Source organism: Apium graveolens, chromosome 11, assembly GCF_009905375.1.
Source record: "Apium graveolens cultivar Ventura chromosome 11, ASM990537v1, whole genome shotgun sequence".
NCBI lineage: Eukaryota > Viridiplantae > Streptophyta > Magnoliopsida > Apiales > Apiaceae > Apium > Apium graveolens.
In genome coordinates this window covers 184,234,578-184,254,292 of record NC_133657.1, presented here as the reverse complement: position 1 = coordinate 184,254,292, position 19,715 = coordinate 184,234,578, and the positions used below count along the sequence as shown (strand labels likewise).

Below are 19,715 nucleotides of genomic sequence, written 5' to 3'. Positions count from 1 at the left end.
CAAATGAGCTACCAAAAAAATATATGTTTCCCGAAACTTATTATAATACGAACAAGATTATGAAGAGTTTGAGAATTGAATTATATGAAAAAAATAATTTATGTGATAATGTTGTTATTTCGGTTTAAAGTAAATGAAGACGACAAGGATAAAGTTGTGTGTGATATATGGAAAGGATAGGATGATCCCAAATGGGTCACGAGTGTCAAGAAAGTAATTTCTAATTATTTTATTGGTTATGTTAATTTATTTATTTGATAATAAAATGACTATCAATTATTTTAATATTGTATAAATACTGTAGGCATCAGAACGGCAAAAGTTGTTCAAATGAGAAAATGATCACTGAAGAAAGAAGAGAATGATCACTGAAGATCATATAAAGAAATCAATTAGGGGACTATAAATGAGCTTAAGAAGAGAGTTGAGGGAAAAGAAAAGGAAATTGCGGCTTCAAAATTGTCCATAATACAACAATATTAATTGGTACCTTATATTTTGGAAACACCCTTAAATAAATGATGATCATCGGTCAGAATCACCAACGACCAACATGTTAAAAGATTGGATAGTGTCGGTGCCCGATCATTCAATGACGTACGAGACCTATAGTATTTAAAAACTTACACATACACACACTGATTTTTATTATCAAACTATAGATACTAATATAAGCTATTTTATAATTTAAAAGGAAATGAAACTGAAAAAAAATAAAATATCAATTAAACTGAAGTGTGAGATAAATGTCACAAGAAAGTGGGCTCCAATCCGGTTTATCATGTTTATACTACTCCGACCATAATGCGTATTACGGTGGTAACAAACGTTTTTTAGTGTCACTTAAATGGTCTGGACCATCATGCGCATTACTATAGTTCCAAAAGTGTTTTAGTGTCGAACGGGCTAGATAGATGAGCCATGAGATTAGTGAATGGAAGTAGCTAGTCTCCTGGAGTAAATTTCATGTTAAATTTCTTATATTTTGAATTTAAGGCTTCATTTAGCTAGTATCTTGTAGATGCTCTAAGGTTTCTCTGAAATTATCTAATTCGATTGGACTAGCTAGAAGATCTTAAACTTGGTGATTGTTATTTTCTGTACATTAGAGAACTTCATTCCATCGTGAAATGCTGGTTTGAGCATAAGGCCAGATACCAATATCTAGAGTACTTGTCCATAACAGTTGCAGTAGTTTCAGAGAGAATAAATGTAATATCCCGTAATTTTTTAAAATTAGATTAATAATAGAATAATAAAAAAAGTATTAAAATTAGATAAGGACAGTGGGTTTTGAATTAGATTAATGGGCCTAGAATTTGGATCAATTTCTAATATGGATAACTTGTAGATTAAGAAATAGGGTTTTGTAACATTATAAATACACCGTATTCGTCTTCCTCGTTTTTATATTAAAATTCGTAGGGGCTTTTTATCATAAACATTATCAATCTTGTAAAATTCGTAAAAAATGCATCGTAAGTTGGAATTCAGTGATCCTGGACTTTTCGGAAAGCTCTTTCCGTTGTTTACAACTTTTGTGTTTTGTATTTTTTAAGAAAACATCTTTTAGAGGGTCAAAAAGTGCAAATAAGGATCTAATCAGAATTGGAATCGTGGAGAAAATTGAGATTTTAGATGTGTCGTGTTTGATGGGTTGCTAATGATTGAATATGTGTTTTGATGTGAATTATCTATTTGCATAACTGAGGAAAGTAACTTTCCGTTATTCTGTATTATTTTTTGCTTACGTGTTCTGTAAGTGACTATTCGTTGTTCCATATATTTTGAAACATGAATTATTTGTTGATTACGTAAGTGAATCTTTATTGCTCTGTATCTATTGTGTAACGTGCCTTATTATGTGTGATTAGATGTTCTCCGATATTTGTTTACTTATTATAAATGTGATACTTATATGTGATTAATAAGATACAAATTTTTGGAAATCCCCTATCTTAGTCATGTATAAGAATAAGATTTCGATTACTGGATAGTGTGATACTTAGAATTTAGAACTAGTTATGCACGTTCCGGAACACATCGATACATTGTCAAGCTTTGGTTTCACTTGACGAAGGATGTAAACTAGTCCCCCATCAAATAAGAATTAGAACCCGGTCACTTGGGAATTGTGACATAAAGTATAAGATGTCGCTTACTGGCAAAGTGTGATATAAGGTGTGATTTAGGACTGTGGGACTAAGGATAATAATTTGTTATTAAGATTTATTGATTGATTGAGAATTTTGATTATTTGTATTATAGAATGTGTCATGTGCTTCACTTTGATTATGGTTATTGATTATATCGTGTGCAACTTTGTTCACCTTATTATCAAATATATGTGTGATTTTGTGGGATATGTGTTATGTGTCAAGCATGTCTAAATTATGTTTTCGAAAAAGATATAAAATATTATTTGAGTCGTTGGACGGTAGTTGCTTGCTGGGCTTCGCCGCTCATTCTTTTACAATTTCAGGTTTCATATAAGATTCAAGTTGGATAGCATTGGAGTTCGAGAACTTAGAATTGGAGTATATTGACTTCTGGACTTCCTCTTTTAGCTGCGATTTTGTAATAGTCACCTGTGTAATAGAATTTTGGATCATTAAATTGGATTTTATTTTAGTTTAGATTTAGAATTAATAGTCCGGAAGTGCGGGCTGTTACAGAAACTGATGTGTCATATATAAATAGACATCAGTTCCTAAGTAAAAAATGATGTATGAAAGGCTATTCACATCGGTGCAAAACCGATGTGAAAAATAATGGCTTTTCTCTACACCCACCTATATATCGGTTTTAAAAAATTTAGACATCGGTGCAGAACTGATATTTATTGACCCTTTTCCTGTAGTGGAACCAAGTAAACATGAAGAGATTATCACGAAGTGAAGTTACTAATCAAAATGAAACCCATTGTTTGATTTACTTGTATATCATATTTTTGATTTAATTCCGCCGGTGAATGATACCTGAGCTTCGAGAGTGGAAAAATGGCAACTAGCTAAAGTTAATACGACATCCTTCTGTGCGGCTAATTTCATCAAAATTTCCTTGTAAAACATTCTCATTTTTGGCTAAATTGCCAAAATTCTACATAATTTGGACATATACAATTATAATCATGAATTTATTAGCTAATACATTCACTAAGAAGACCTAAAATTTATGACAATAAAGGCCTGTATTCTTTACTAAGTCAACACAATTTTGGCATTAAAAAACTAAGAGAGAGTCAGCACAATTTTAGCATTAAAAAACTAAGAAAGTAAAAGAACCATCACTAGGATGCTAGTTGTGTATTACTTGATGACTACTCTTACCCAAATGAACACAATATAATACTACAAAAGGTAGAGGTGATTATATATAAATATCGGACTTAACAGAAGTATGTCAAGGGTATAGAGGAAAGTATTAGAGATATATCAACAAAGGGTGGGGCAAGAATGTAATTTCAGGAATAAAATCATTTCCCAAAAACAATTTGTTGTAGTAAAGGAATTCAATAAAAATTCTGTTGTGATGCGAAAAGTTCATAGAAAATAATACAGTGAAGAGACAGACAAAGCGTTTACAACTCCAAGAATAGAGGGACGGTAGTAATTTTACGGCCAATAAAATGATTCTCCAAAACCGTTTGTTGCATAATTATAGGGGCACTGTAATAATTTTATACAGAATAACAAAATTTCTTCAAAATTACTAAAATGAGAGTAAGGGGTCATTTGATAATGCGAACAAGAGGATCTGGACCGGATGGAACTGTTTTAAATCATTTGAGTGCTACTTTTAAAATCTGGATGAAGCCAAATTGTCTAGACAGATGTTGGATGATTGCACCTCCAAATTCTATGTGGATGGTTCAAATAATTTTTTATTCATTTTGCAATTCACCTATATCCACTTTGCTGGCTTTTATGTACACATATTACATTTATTGTAGTTATTTTTTCATTTTACAATAAAACATTGTTCTATTTTATATTTAGATTCTCATTATACAATTATTTATTTACTGTACATATATTTAATCAAATGAAAATATTGTAGTATATGTATTAAATTTTTGTTCGGGAACATTTTCAATTATTAATTTTTTTTCAAAAGTAATTTTCTTACTTTAAAAGACATATGAACAAATTTTATTAAAAATATATTATATTTACATCAGGGAGCCATTTTTAATATATATTTATATATATCTTAAAAAACATAAGTAATATTTTATTAAATAAATTGTAATTATCACATATCAAACAATATCAACTATTCAGCGTTCAGATTTATCATTCATTCAGAATTTTAACCGTTCAGAAAATATCGTTCAGATTTAACAAATAATCATAAGTCCAATAAATTACTTATCCAAATATTTAAGTTAAAATTTAAAGATCGAGGACAAAATGTATGTTACAAGAGGCTCTTATTAATTTATTAAATCACTAATATCAGGCGTTCACTCTTTATTTTTAAAAATTAATACTATCTTTTTAAGAATTTCTTAATCATTACTTTATTATATATTATAGGGGGTCGCTATCTTTTTCCTTTTACACCATATTTTAATCGATTTAATATATTTTTAATAGTAAAATATTATATTAAAGTTTGAAATATTATTTTTAGAGGCGAGCTAATTTTTTTATATTATATTTAAAAATTGAGTTAAGATGTCGATTAACTTGCTATGGATAAAGATGATGATGCATCAGCGGCGGCAGCAGCAGCAGCAGCAGCAGCTGATGCATAATCAATTTGTCTCCATCTTTAAAAAAATGAAGGTAATCCTATTCAATCATTCTTTGTCTTACGTTTACAAACCTCACTTGTAGTCTCTATCTTTATCTATATGACTGTATGTCTATATCTACAGATACACTTTCTTTTCAACTTCTTCTCCTTCTCCTCCTTTTTTGCAGACACACACACACAAGTACACACATCTCAATCGTGTCTATCTGTATCTATATCTTTTTGTAATATTCTTTGTTCCTTTTGAACTGATTATTCATATGTACTTGTCTGATTATGTTATTGATGTTTTATTTGAACTCTCCTCTTTGTTTTTAGGATTATTATGGCTACTGTTCTTGCTCGAATTCAACAGCTTCAAGACATGGTGATTCAGTTTTGTCTTCTTATAATGTCTTACATGCCTCTTTTCGTGTTAATTGCGGTTATTTTCGCCTAATTGTTGATCATAGGGATATTGTTTGTTTCATGGGATTATGTATGAGATCAGAAAGATAAAAAAATGAACTGAAACAGGGGATTAGATAATAATTCTTTAGAATGCGGTCGAGAAAATAGAATTAAAAAATTCTTAAATTTTGTAAAATTTATTGTAATACATTATCAGAAATTATATAAAGTGATTCTATTGATTTTTTACCTCTGTATACAGTTAATATTTTGAATGGACTTATCTGTACTGAAAAAATCAATAAAGACAATATGGCAGGGATTATGTATATTTTCTATTTAAAGAGTACTTTTTTATTTTTTATTATTTTCTTACATGCCTCTTTTCAGTGTTAATTGCGATGATTTTCTCCTAGTTGTTGATTATAAGTATCTCCTAGTTGTTGATTATAAGTATTGTTTGTTTAATATGATTATGTACGAGATGAGAAAAATAAAAAACTGAACTAAAGCTGGGGATTAGATAATAATTCTTTAAAATGCGATGGAGTAAATAAATTATATGATTCTACAATTTTATAACAGTTACTGTAATACATTATCAGAAATTATTAAAAGAGATTCTATTAATTTTTTACCTCTGTATATGGTTAATATTTTGAATAGACTTATCTGTACCGAAGAAATCATCAAATTAATAGGAACTGCAAAGGAGTGATTCAAGCCCTTTGGGGGGTCAAAAAGTTTTATAAAATGTTCTTGGTGGAAAAAAATGTGAATGAAAGATCCCACTGAATTGAATTGGGTCCATGAATCTAAGATTTCTATTTAAAAAGTGCGTTTTAATTTAATTTAATTTTAACTACAGAACTTATATATTATTTTTTTATATGCTATATTGATGTCTGCTAATATATTTATGTATTTGTGTAGTCCAAACAAATTGTGCCAATTTAGTCCACATTTCTGCTTGAGTTGGCATAGACTCTGCTTTTAAACTGTACTTAACTCTGTTAGTCTGGTAGACTTTAAAGCAGTCAAAATCTTCGGTTAAAATCCATAGATTAGGTGTATTTGATAATACAAATTTACAGTATTTACCGACTTTTAAGCAACCCCCTTTGTAAAAGTTTTATGCTGTAGATCTTGCTTCCGAATCGCAGCATAATTCTGTTGCTCAAGCTCAAGTTTTAATGCACTTTTCCGAACTATGAATCTAAAAGAGCAAAAAATTAAAATACATTCTGTTCTATGGAGAGTCATAGATTTTTTGTATTTGGTTAGAACACTTGATTATAATTTTTTTACCTTTCTGAATCTGCGCATATACATATTTAGGTAATGTTCCATTCATTTATGTTTTGTATTCATGTTTTTATCACCGAATTTTATTATGTGGTATAGTCTCTCTTGACTTGCTTATCTGTTTGTTGAATCATGTTGTTTTCTAGTCATTATATTTTGCGCCATCTATTCATGTCATTTGTTCTACTTCGTGCATACTACTAGTCTTCTATACATGCTAGTTTTTCTTACTTTAGTGTTTTTCTATATAGGGATTAGTCGATGCCCATCTGCGCCGCCATTATATTATGAAAGAAGCGAGCAGTGGGGAATCCTTCTCAATCTTGCTTTTAACATTCTGTACTGATGTCAGCACGGTCTTTGTGAAAATGGATGCTGTCTTGTATGAATTGGTCTCAACATAGTTATGTGCTTTATTTTTTTTGGTCATTCAGATGCACTTAATGTTTAAATTTACCTACATCAGTTGTTGAATGTTTGCAGGAATGATAATGAAGTGGACTACAGATACTTAAATGAAGATTGCATGAAACTTGAAGGATATGCACGAGGGTAATGTTGTTTGACAAATTCAAAGAGCAGCTTACCTATATCGCGCGCACACACAGAAAGAATTCAAAGAGTAGCTTACCTATATTGCACACACGCACGCAAACTCCAACTCTTCAATGTTTATGATGTCACTTTTTAAGTGTCCGATTAATATTTTAATAAATTTGTAAAGTACATCATATTCATACACTTCCATACTCTTTTTTTATTAAAACTTGAAATATGTACGTGGTGTATCAATTTGTTAAAATTGTAAAACATGAATATACAAATTACTAATAATATGAGACATAAATGCGTCTATGCTTCCAGGCGCTTCGTCCTTGATCATTGAGCATTGGTGAACTTTTTGGAAGACAAGTTATATCTTGGAAATAGTGAATGATTAAAAAGCATGTGCGTGGTTATTTACTTTACTTGAGTCCTTGATCATTGAGCATTGGTGAACTTTTTGGAAGACAAGTTATATCTTGGAAATAGTGAATGATTAAAAAGCATGTGCGTGGTTATTTACTTTACTTGAATCATACATTGTTTTTCACTTGCGATATGAATATGCTCTTGCTGCGTACAATCTAACGAGAAACACAAAAGAATGTTCTTGGGAATGGAACTTTATCATTAGTACTAAAACTTTTTGTTTGACTTTGTAGCATCGGTGCTTTGCGTTTGATGAGTGCATGCTTAGATCTTCATCAGGCCTCTAAAATCTGTTCCAGAGATTGGTAAGTAAGCTTTTCCTTGATTTACCTGAATCATATAATTAAATTGTTCAAATATAGGTATGACTGTATATAACGGTGTTATGGTTTAATGTTGTTAATTAAATGTATTAAATTTTAATTACAAAAAGTAGCACGCTCTTTAAAATCTGTATACTGTGTCAAAGTGCAAGATTTTATTCATACAATACAAATATTTGTAATGATGGGGAGAAGAGATGTATCTATAAGAGAGGACTTGCATTAAACCTATGTGATTTTTACCAACTGAAATTTGTACATGTGTATGAGCTTGTGTCATGCTGTCAAGGGATTATACTTTTATGTTCCATTCTTTAATAATGAGAGATAAAGAGGGTAAGTGATCTATATTGGCTTTCGCTCTTTAGCCTAGTTCAACTTTGACTCTGTCCAAGGTGACGTGTTTAGGAGACCAAGATGCGGTTAGCAGTAAATAGGTTATGTGACGGGAGAGTTCTGTGTCCATAATTTTAAATAGGTAACCTAATGCTTTTAAGCTCCCTTTATTGATATGAACAGTGATTCCCTTGTCTTCTCAGCAAAAACGTCAAAATTTTCAATTAAAGACTGCACTGTAATTAACATGGCTAATATAGATTTAGCGTTGTATTTTCTATTTCTTTGTTTAGTTTGAGTAAACTTGTATGGAAAAAGGAAATACCAGCTGCTTGTATTTGTCAAAAAAAAATTGATTTTCTTGTATATAACAACCTATATTGTCATCTCTTGTAACAACAGTTTCAACTCAATCTAAAACACCTGCTTTCTGACAAAGCAAAGCAAATTGATCACATCTAATATATTGATCCCAGACGAAAATCCTCCTCTGTTGTTTGATGCAGGAATTCAAAAAGAAATGAAAACAATATGTGATAGTTGTCATTCATCTGCACGTGCTACCAGTTTTTGTTAGAATATTTGTTATCATCCATTGTTGAGGATGTGACGACATGTATGAGCGCTAGCATTTTATTTGCTGCGTTTTTCAACTCATCTGCAACCTGTTATTATTGTTCTTGTACCCATTCCAATTCTCTTGCTATTATATTCCTGATCTCTCAATTTTAATTCTTGATTCTTTCTCACAAGATCTATGTTGTTTATTAGATGTATCCCTCTGTTTTGGTATGAACAGGTAATTTAAATTGATTTAAATTGTTTAATGGGATATGGTTGTCTTCAGGTCACTTGTGCTTTGACTAAAATTAACAGCTCACCAGTGATCCTCATTTGGATATGAATAATTGTTGTTAGTTTTGTCTATCATGTAACTTGACAAGATTAGTTTTCATTCCTATGAATTATTGACCATTATTGTGCATATATACCTGAATTAATTTCTGGATATCTCTAATTTTTCATTCTTAGGTGTCTCCGATCCCTAAATGAAGCAAAGAGCGAGTATGCTTCTCTCAAAACACAAATTGACGCTATACTTCAGGTGAAACCAAACTAATTTAGATTCTTGCCCCTTATTTTGAACTTGTTGGCATGCAATTTCTAGTGGTAATGCAATGTGTCAGCTTTAATTATGTCTACCGTGGGCGAGGACTTGAAAAGTGGATATTATATGCATTTTATGGATTTATTCTGGTTAGGCTCTTATCAAGTTATGAATTTATGTGTTTCTTTCTTGTTTTTTTGGGATCTTGTGGATGTTTGGGGTACTTGTATTAGGTGATTCTAGGACCAAATTTGGTAAAAAAACGTCACTGCTCACATTATTGACCCTTTCCTTTTGTTGGAAAGCAGTCATATATCTTTCTGAATTAAGTTGAAGGGGTCAGTTTTTGATAGTCGCTAGGTGGACATAAACAAGGAGGGTGCTTAGTTTTAAAGAATCAGAAATAGGAAGGGCTCATTTTGTGAGGAGAAATGAAGTGGGGAGTAGGTTTGACAGCACATGTACACGAACATGCTTTTCCAGGAAGTGATATCAGTTTGCTCATACACCTTATATGTTATTTAATTTGATGTTGGCATTCATGGTGATGCATATGCATACTTTGATCAAATTCTTCTTTTATCAAGCTCTACCATCGGCGTATGTCTTTCTTTTGTTTTCTTTTTGTAGGTTTCTAACAGTATTTTCTTTTTTTCTTTTTGTGTGCAGATGGAATGGGCTACTCTTTCAGAATCGGAAAGGGCCCAAGTATATGATGCATTCTAAGAAGGCATCTTCTTTGTGCTTGAAAACCTGCTATATTCGCCCTCCTATGGTGTGTAAATTGTAATAAATCTGTGTTGATATTGCTTCTCTGTTCTGTGCAAATGCTAATAACTCGTGTATTGAATTTTATATATAATGATTCTGTTAAATGGTGGCCGGGACCTCTTTAACTGATAAGTTCAACCAGTACTAACAAAATAAACTGGACTCCTGCACACCATAATACTACACCAGGCATTTCGTAAAACCGAATCGATTCTGGATCGGATCAATTTCAGATCAGATTCACTTTAGGATTATGATGTCTATGGAAACCGTTCGAAATGGATAAGGTCATATTCGGTTTGATTTAAAATTGGATGAAATTTGGATTGAGACTGGATAAAATTTGGTTTATATTAAATTTGGTTTGGATATTTCGGATTATAACTTATTCATATTTTTCAATTTTTGGCTAAAATTATCTTAAATTAAATGTCAAATTTTTAATAAAATTAAATATACATTTTAAAAAAATTCGATTAAATGATTATGTTATTATAAATATAAAATTGTTGCAAATATGAATTTGCTTGTAAGAAATTTTGCTAGACTGTATATAAGACAATGAGTTATGATTCATTAGAATATAAAAAAAAACTTACATCTAAATAAAATTTTAAAGTAATTAACGATTAATTTAAATATTTTATTCTCCACAACAAATATAAATATAGATTTTCGAAACATAACAGAATTTTCAATGTAATAGCTTCCTGGCAAGTGGTAACCCAGTTCCCTTAATCAAATGCTCTTTTAAGACCTATACTATCCAATTACAGCCTTATTTGACAAAACTAATTTCCCGAACTCTTGTTATCCAAAACTCACTACTCAGTAATAACTTACATTGGATAGCAAACTTATAATACCATACATTAGCTTGATAAGAGAGTAGGACATAAACCATTAGGCATAGGATCAAACCTGACTAAAATTCTCTTTGTTATTTATTTGTTGTTATTAATATTCTGCAATGCATAATGATCAGCTCATTGATAACATATAATCGATCTTGAGAGCAAGATGTCTCAACAATTTGATAATTATTTGGTAATATTTAACAATCATGATTAGCTAGATATAACACATATTCACTCGCTCTCTAGGTATGTAATTTCACATGCTCAAATTTTTATAAATTTATCTGTATTTTTTGCTTTGAATTTGAATATATTCTAAAGATTCTAAAATTGTCAAATGATATTCAAATAATTGAAGAAGAATGTTTAATAAAAGATTAAACTGTGTGATTCTGGGCAAAACTGTACTACTTCAATGTTTAAGGGTTTCGGTCTATAATGTGTCATGCTAAGGGTCAAAGGATAATTAAGTTTGTTAATTTCCTAAATTACCCTGAAATAATTAACGGTAGAGGTCAAAATAAACAGAAGGGTTCATACTGACGCGACCAAAATTGGTAACAGGATGCATAGGCAATTATGCAAAGTAACAGTAATAAAGTGCAGTTAGCCCAATCTCAAGGGATGCAAAAAAGCAATTAACTTTTAAAATTTCAAGTAAAAAAATTTAATCAATTTCAAAAAAATTACTGTCAGCATAAGAATTTTGAACCAAATTCTTCCGAAGTTTTATTCAATGGAATACTTGGCTAAGGTATCAGCTGAAGTAGTATAAAACATGGATGATCTATCCGCAGTTTCTGCATAAAAATTCTGCATCTTACTGAGGATATGTTTTGGTGCCTTTCTAATCTTTCTCAAAGACCACATAATTGTGATACATGTATCACAATTAGCAAGATGAGTTGCACTTGAACCACGAAAGATTAATGATTAACTATGAATACCTTGAGACCACAGATGGTATTCTTGAACTATGGCCCTAACCACTGGCGCATTTCTGCAGATGTTATGTTGATTATCAAAAGTAATTGTGATGTCAGCTCAAGACTGAACCATCGAGTCCCGCTACTGCTGAAAATGCAAGAACCTATTAACCCAGTGACATTGAAAGAAGGGGGCAGTGCAGAAGCCAATACGAAAGTGACATAGGCTGGCCATATATAGTGATGTGAATGAGTTTCAATACTGAGGGCCAAGGAGGTTACTTTGTTTTCATGTCAGAACAGAGAAAAATCTCTCCACAACAAATATTTTCAGCTTCTCATCATCTCCATAGTATAACCACAATAATATCTCAGCGCATGGAGTTACTTTCTTCTCACAAGGGCACTTAAAAATTACACATACTCGACCACAAATTTTACTCTACAGCATTCAGTGGAAACAATACATCAGGAACATACCCTGCATCGTATAGTTGCACTGTCAACCCATCCAAAATTTTCAGCATGTTATTTCCTTGAATTTGCAGACTGTGACCAGCAGAGAAAGAATGCCGTTTACTGTTTAATTCGGTCCAGCTAGTACCAAGATCCTTTTTTAGAGACTTCTCTTTCATTAGTTTCCTGATTTGTGCTGTTTCATTCCACATTTTTGACTCGGCAAAAATATTTGACAACATAATAAGGGCGGATGTGTCACTAGGATCAATGTTCAGAATTTTTTCAGCAGCATATCTCCCTATATTTAAGTTCTTGTGAGTTTTGCAGCCTGATAAAAGACATCTCCAAACTACCTTATCTGGTTCGGCAGGAAAAAGCTTTATGAAATCGTAAGCTTCTTGAATCTGTCCTTTTCGAGCAAATATACTAACCATGCAAGCTAAATGATCTGCTCTAGGGGTTATTGCATAGTCTTTTGTCATGGAATTGAAGTACCGCAACCCCTCTTCCAAGAGTCCAACATGCCCACAGGCAGATAATACTCCAATAAACGTGACATGGTTAGGTTTAATCTTATTTTTAGGCATGAGATCATATATCTCCAAAGTTTCTTTCCCAAATCCATGTTGGGCATATCCAACAAGCATAGTGTTCCATGAAACCAAGTTCTTACAAGGCAGACTGTCAAATGTCTTCCGAGCATCATGCAGCCGTCCACACTTGGCATACATATCAATGAGGGCACTTCCAACAACAACATCAGAATGAAACCCGAATTTCATAACGCAACAGTGGGCTTGCTTTCCCCACTCAACAGCCGGTACATCACCGCAGATGCTAAATAGGCTGGAGTAAGTGTAAAGGTTAAGATCAAACCCTTCAACCAACATGGAGCGCAAAAGTTCAATGGCTTCACCATGACAACCAGATTTTACATGTCCATCAATCAGAGCATTCCAAGTGACAACATCAAGAGACTCTATCTCTTCAAAAATCTTTACAGAATCCTCAAGAATTCCACTTTTTGAATAGAAGTCCAAAACAGCATTCCCCACGAAGGTAAATGAAATGAAACCCATTTTTAAGATCAAAGAGTGGAGCTGCTTCCCGACTTTGATTTCCTTCGTGTCTGCAAAGGCACCAAGTACAGAACTATATGTTTGCTCACTTGGTTTAGTACCTGAAGAAAGCAACTTACAGAAAAGATCAATGGCTTTTCTCTTCATACCTAGCTGAACATACCCCCCTATTAACGCAGTCCAGGACGAAAAATGTTGGTTGTCGAACTCCCAAAAAGCTTTCTCAGCCGGCTCCAACTTGCAACACTTAACATAAAAATTAACCAACCCAGTCATAACAAACGGATCCTTTCTAACTCCGCACTTCACAGCATGACAGTGCACTTGCATCCCAAACTCCAAACACGCCAGAGCAACACAAGCACCCAACACACTAGCACAATAATGTTCATTCATCTTCACCCCAGCCCTACGAGACTCCAAAAAAACCTTCACTCCCTCCAAATTTTCCCCACAATGACAACAGCACGAAACAATCGAAGTCCAAGAAACCTGATCCCGTTCCAACATCGAATCAAACACAACTCTAGCAGGCCTTAACAACCCACATTTCCCATAAAAATTAATCAAACAGTTACTAACAAAACTATTTACATCTTGCTCAAGCCTAAACATCCTTCCATGAATCTCTTTACCATTTCTCACCGCCTCTAAACTAGTACAAGCAGATAAACCACTTACATACGTAAAATGATTTGGATCAAAACAATCACCAACCATTAATCTAAAACAACTTAAACTTTCTTCAGACAAGCCCACTTGTGAATATGATGATATCAAGTTTGTCCAAGATATTAAATTTCTCTCAGGCATTTTATCAAACACCTTCTGGGCATCTCTGATACGGTTAAACTTAGAGTACATAGAAATTAAATGGTTGTTTATAAAAACATCTGGACGAAACCCAGATGTAATGAGCTTGCAATGGACAGCTCTGCCTTTAAGGGCACATCTTATATCAGCATAATGGCGTATATGATGAGTGAAATTCATTAGGACATATAGTAGCAAAAAAATGTTACTGGGTGTGTGTATAATGTTCATGAAGAAGTAAAATGCTGCTCTTGAAATTACAGCTATGAAGAAATAATTGCATGGTTTGCTACAAGTTCGCTATGAGCATCTCCCACCACGTGAGCCAAATCATGGTTACCTGAAATTTGTTGAAGCTGTAATGTAATTCAATGGTATCAGTTATAACCATTAGTTATTATATTCAAAAAGAAAAAACTTAATAATAATAATTTTTTGGTGTAAAATGTTGAAAATAGCCATTCTAAGGGTATAGTATTGAAAAATACCCGTTTAGATACCCATTTATCATTTAGTTTTTTCTGTAATACGTATTTGGCAAATACATATTTCAATGGTAATACTCAAACTAGAAATATGTATTTTTTAATAATTTTCTTACATACTCAATTTTTAAATGCGTATTACACTTACCCAATTAAGAAATGCGTAAAAAAATGGTATTTTCAGCATATTTTTTGAAAATGAATATTTTGAGCAATTTCAACCCCAAAAATGGGTATTTTTAACCATCACACATTCAAAAATGGTATTTTATTCATATTTTTCAAGTTCTCATATACATATTTTAAATGATAAAATAAATTTATTAAATATTTAATTTAATAAAAGTGTAAATAAAATATAAATTTAATGAAAATATGTTAATATAATTGCAATTTAATAAATATTAAAGCTCAAAATATATGACACTTTTAAATATGACAAAAAAAATAATTGATAAAATTTGTTATATATTATAAAATATATAGTTATATTGTATTTTATGATATTGGATTTATTACTATTTTTTATAAATATAATATAATAATAAATTTGGTTAATAAAAATATAATATTTTTATATTTATTATTATATAAGCTTAAAATATTAAATAAAAAATAAAAAAAATAGTCCATATGTATTAAATATAATATTAATATAAGTATGTATGCATGTATAGTGTAAAAAGTTGATATGGACATGACACAAATATTTTAGCTATTGACTCCAGGATCAACAAATATAAAAGATATGATTAATGATATCTATAATTATTGCTAACAAGTCTTATTGTTGGAGAGACATAATTTTTACCTAATATGTACACGAGGCTAGCTAACAGGTGAACACGGTTGGAGATGGTCTAAGCACCAAAAAAATACTACATGTTGGTCTTTTAAAATGCTCGTATTTTTTGAAGACCGTAAAGAAAAGAAAAAATATTATATAAAGAAAATGTCAACGAATAATTAACTTTACATAATTTAAAAACTTCGGATTTTTTTATTTTTTATTTTTAACGTTCGTGCATATATTTAATAGGATTGATCACGGTTCGGGTTAAACCGCATAATCCGCATAAATAGAACCGATATTAAACCGACCCAAACCGAAATGTGGTTTGCGGTTACAGTTCAACTACTTTAAAAATTCACGGATTATGGGTTGGTTTTGGTTTGACCATAACTAAACCCACTTCCGATTTGAAACGCATTAATATTGTAACACCCCAATCCCACGTCGAGGAGATTTGAGACTTCTGTTTAGTTTATAATATAAAGTACTACTACTACTTGCACCAACAAATCATGATCTTTTGGGGGACTGTGGTGGGCTTGTCGTAACCCAAGTTGGCTGCACTCGGGACAGTAAGCTTTGGCTTATTTTCGAACTCGTAATCGGGACTTGACCCGATTTTCGAAAAAGGCTTGGGATTTGACCTGGGTTGTCACAAATATATTTACTTATGTGTGTGTGTGTCTATACACACACAGCTTTACATTTATGATTATATAACGTAAAATAATTATATATTATAATGAATAACTAAATTCGTGTTAAATCTTATCAAATAATCACGAACTTATCAAAAATTTCAATAGATTGTGTATTGTTTTTCTTTAAAAAAGTGTCAAAGACTTTTTTATTTTATTTTTACAGTAAACATGTATTATTGCAACTAATTAATCAACATGTTATTAAATGTTAGTTATCTGTAATTAATACGAGCGATATACTTTATTGTAAAAGAATACATAATTATATTATTAATTATGTAATTTATAAGAAGCAAAGTTTAAATAGAAGAAAAGTTGCTAAACAAAAAAAAGAAATATTATTTTATTTCTCGAGATCACTAATAAAAAATATCGTAAACCGTCAAAATTCTCTAAATTGAACCGAATAAACTGAACCGGGTGGTTTGGTTTTATTGAATTACGAGATTCGGGTTGATCTTAATTTTTTTTAAATCGCAATAATGTGGTTTGGTTCCGGTTTAATATATAGATCGAATCAAACCGGACCGCGATTACCCCTAATATTAAACTTCCTCCAAAGCAATATTACATATATTACATGAGATAAAACTCGCATCAGCCGAAATTCAGTACTGAAGACTTGACGTGTAAAATAGGCGACATGTGCTAACAAATGTGCTACACTATTCGCAGACTTATGCATAAAAACAAATAACAACTCGTTTAAGTAGCATGACTACATTCCGAAACAATTTTATCAAAGAAAGATTTGCTTTGATCCCCATTTATCTCATCGACTAACAGCTGAGCATTCGGCTAAAAAATATATCTTTATTGTTCCTTAGTTCTTAGTTCATGAGAGAGCTTCCTTCAGGCTAAGAGCCTCAGCCTATCGCGATTGTGTTCGTTCCTTTATAGTGTTACACATCCTCTAAGAAAACACTCATTGTCATCTCGAATAACTGCTCAGACCCATATCAACACGTTGCGTCTACATTTATCTTGATCCACCTTGATGGAGGTTTACATCATGAATGTGTTCTAATATTCTGTTATGAATGTCATTGGAAAGTACATGTAATATACTTTAATATATATTTTTCAGTTTTTAAAAATAATGAAAGATTGATGTTTAATTTACGGTCAAAATTGTGTCAATTTGACCACAAAAAATTAAATAGGACATATAAATTGGGGGTTGATGGCCCTCAATGTCACTTTATTGTGAAAAATGGTCCAAAATGTCACTTCTGAAAATAATGGCCCAAAATGTCATTTCTAGACAGTACATCGTGTAGCGTTTAGGCAAAAGGACTAAAACGCTACATCGTGTAGTGTTATGCATCTTTTCCATTTTTTTTTTATTTTTCAAATGTACAAAACATGATTTTAAGTAGAGTTTTTGCACCAAACTCCACATTATATAGCGATTTGGCCCTAAAACACTACTTCTTTTAGCGTCTTGCACATATTATTTATTTATAAAAATATTTTTAAACTCAAATAAAAAATTGTTGAATTCTAAAGTAATAAATTGTTTAATTTAGAATTCATACTTAAAATATTTAATTTGATTTTAAATATTTCTCAAACCCAAAAGATGATTAGTGAACCCTAAAATGTTAAAAAAATTTAAATTAAGTTATCCTTAAATTTTAAAATTGTTTAATTTAGGATTTACATTTTTGGTTCTTAGGGTTTAAGCTCTAGCCCTAAATCGGTGTATGTTTTATTAATTTATTTATTTTAATATTTCTAAGACTCAAAGGGGATTATTGAACCCTAAAAAATTAAAAATTGTTAAATTATGGTACATCATTAAATTTAAAAATATTAATTTAAAAATGATTGTTGAAAATGTACCATTAAGTAGTGTTTTCGGCCCCAAAACAACACACAAATAAAGCTTAAAAAGGAAAAGAAAGAAATCAACATAGTAACGTTAATTGATGTAGCGTGTAGTATAATTTTTTTAAAAAAATTATAATGGGCCTTAACGCTACTTCGTGTAGCGTTTTTTCCTATTTTTAAAACGCTACACGATACCCTGTTATAAAGTGATATTTTGGGTCATAATTCTCAGAAGTGACATTTTGGATATATTTTTTTACTGAAATAGTGACATTTAGGTCCATTTCTATAAATTGGGAAGGAGGGAGTATTAATTAAGAACTCTCCTTTATCATCAAAAATCCAAAACCAAGAATCCTCGTAGTTCCAACTTGGGACTGGTATTTGTGAAATAAGGCTTACATCTTTATCGTTAAAAATGTCCTGAATTACCCCTTCATCCCAACTTCTTTGATTCTCATCAATAAAACCCTGCACAATTATATGTTCCAACTCCGCATGCATGCTGGTTGTAAGGTAATCATTAACTCGAAGAGGCAACCACGGCATCTTCCAAACCTTGGTGTCCCTCTCATCTTCAATCCTCCTTCTACAATTCTTCCTAACAGTCTCTTGAGCCTAAAGTATACTTCTCCACACCTAGGATTTTTTATCTGTCATGTCGTTTGTTACATTTGTTCGCTGTAATTTATCTATGTAAATAAAAGTTTTTGTTGGAAAAGTGAATTATATCATATTTTAGTTAATTAAATTTAAATTGAATTATTCGACAAGAAAATAAATTGGATTAAGAAATTCAAATTTGAAATGTTATTTTATTTTGAGCATTATATGTTGTGAATATGTTGTGTACTTGATGATTACCTAAACAAAACATCTAAGTAGATTTTACTTAGTGAAATAATGTAGCACTCGACGGATAAGAATTATAGTCCCGATGGATAACTCATTATAGTCCCGACGGATGATTAACTTATTATCCATCGAGTGAGTAGCTTATGTAATAATAAGTTTGTAGCACAGTGTTGTATGCACCTTTGTATAGAATCTGAAGTAGCATATAAGTCATGTTGACTTTAACTAGATATGCAGAATAGGTTGATTAATTGTACATAAGCAATGTCTTGTAATTCAGTATAAGTGAAATGAAGTCAAGTGCCAAAATAGCTACCAACGGATGATTAACAAAGCTTCGACGGATGATCAAATGACTATCAACGGATGTTTAACATAGCAGTCGACGGATGATCAATCAAGTCATCGACGGATGATCTGAAAGTCGACGGATGATCATATCAAGAATTCAAACATCAGTTGAACAGTAAAAGCTGACACACAGCCGTTGAGTTGGATACAAACACACTGTGGAAGCCCATTAACTGGGTAATAGAGGACGAAAAGCAGCAAAGATCAAGACTGTTAGATTTTATATTTGTTCAGTCTTTTTGACATTGTAATCTTGGTAATATATAAACCAAGAGAGTAGCAAATAGAAAATAACAAAGAGAGCTAAGAAACAACAACAGAGAAATCTTTGTAAGCACTATCTTTAACATTTCCTATGTTCTTAGCAGTTCTATTTTGTGTAAGCAGCTGTGAGCATTTCTGCACACAGAGTCCTCTCGATATATTAAATATATCTCTGGTGGAATTGTTTAAATCCACCATAAAGTTTTTAAAGACTCTTGTTTTTAATTACTTATGTTTTGATTCATTCAAGTTTACATTCCGCATTGTGCTAATCAAAACAAATATATCCATAATCGAGTTGAATATTTTTATTTCAAGAAAAAGGTTCAAGAA

At 31.5% G+C, this 19,715-nt stretch overlaps 2 protein-coding genes across 8 annotated transcripts; one reads left to right on the top strand and one right to left on the bottom strand.

Moving 5' to 3' along the window:
- Positions 1–4,664: 4,664 nt before the first annotated feature.
- On the top strand, positions 4,665–10,074 carry LOC141697728 (histidine-containing phosphotransfer protein 1-like). 7 transcript variants are annotated; one of them, XM_074502239.1, is made up of 7 exons: positions 4,665–4,790; positions 5,080–5,128; positions 6,708–6,848; positions 6,923–7,008; positions 7,662–7,733; positions 9,120–9,192; positions 9,865–10,074. In XM_074502239.1, exons 2-7 carry the CDS (start codon positions 5,087–5,089, stop codon positions 9,919–9,921), a joined length of 471 nt encoding a protein of 156 aa, XP_074358340.1. In that variant the 5' UTR covers positions 4,665–4,790; positions 5,080–5,086; the 3' UTR covers positions 9,922–10,074. The 7 variants fall into 7 exon arrangements, 4 of the variants coding, with proteins under 4 accessions (XP_074358340.1, XP_074358341.1, XP_074358338.1 ...); XM_074502240.1 differs by lacking the exon at positions 4,665–4,790 and adding an exon at positions 4,803–4,864; XR_012564837.1 differs by lacking the exons at positions 4,665–4,790; positions 9,865–10,074 and adding exons at positions 4,859–4,985; positions 7,321–7,506 and having other exon boundaries at positions 6,708–6,838; positions 6,940–7,008; positions 9,120–9,186.
- A 1,357-nt stretch (positions 10,075–11,431) lies between these two features.
- Positions 11,432–14,479, bottom strand: LOC141695161 (pentatricopeptide repeat-containing protein At2g27610-like). The gene has a single exon (XM_074499423.1). The coding sequence runs from the start codon at positions 14,329–14,331 to the stop codon at positions 12,187–12,189; it is 2,145 nt and encodes a 714-aa protein (XP_074355524.1). The 5' UTR covers positions 14,332–14,479; the 3' UTR covers positions 11,432–12,186.
- Between the last annotated feature and the right edge of the window lie 5,236 nt (positions 14,480–19,715).

Excerpts from the sequence above, each read along its gene's own strand:
- LOC141697728 (XM_074502239.1), top strand. The coding sequence starts at position 5,087 with ATGGCTACTGTTCTTGCTCGAATTCAACAGCTTCAAGACATG. Across the intron at positions 6,849-6,922 it reads ATGCTGTCTTGTATGAATTG|TTGTTGAATGTTTGCAGGAA; the intron begins GTCTCAACATAG and ends TACCTACATCAG. Across the intron at positions 7,009-7,661 it reads CTTGAAGGATATGCACGAGG|CATCGGTGCTTTGCGTTTGA; the intron begins GTAATGTTGTTT and ends TTGACTTTGTAG.
- LOC141695161 (XM_074499423.1), bottom strand. The coding sequence starts at position 14,331 with ATGAACATTATACACACACCCAGTAACATTTTTTTGCTACTATATGTC.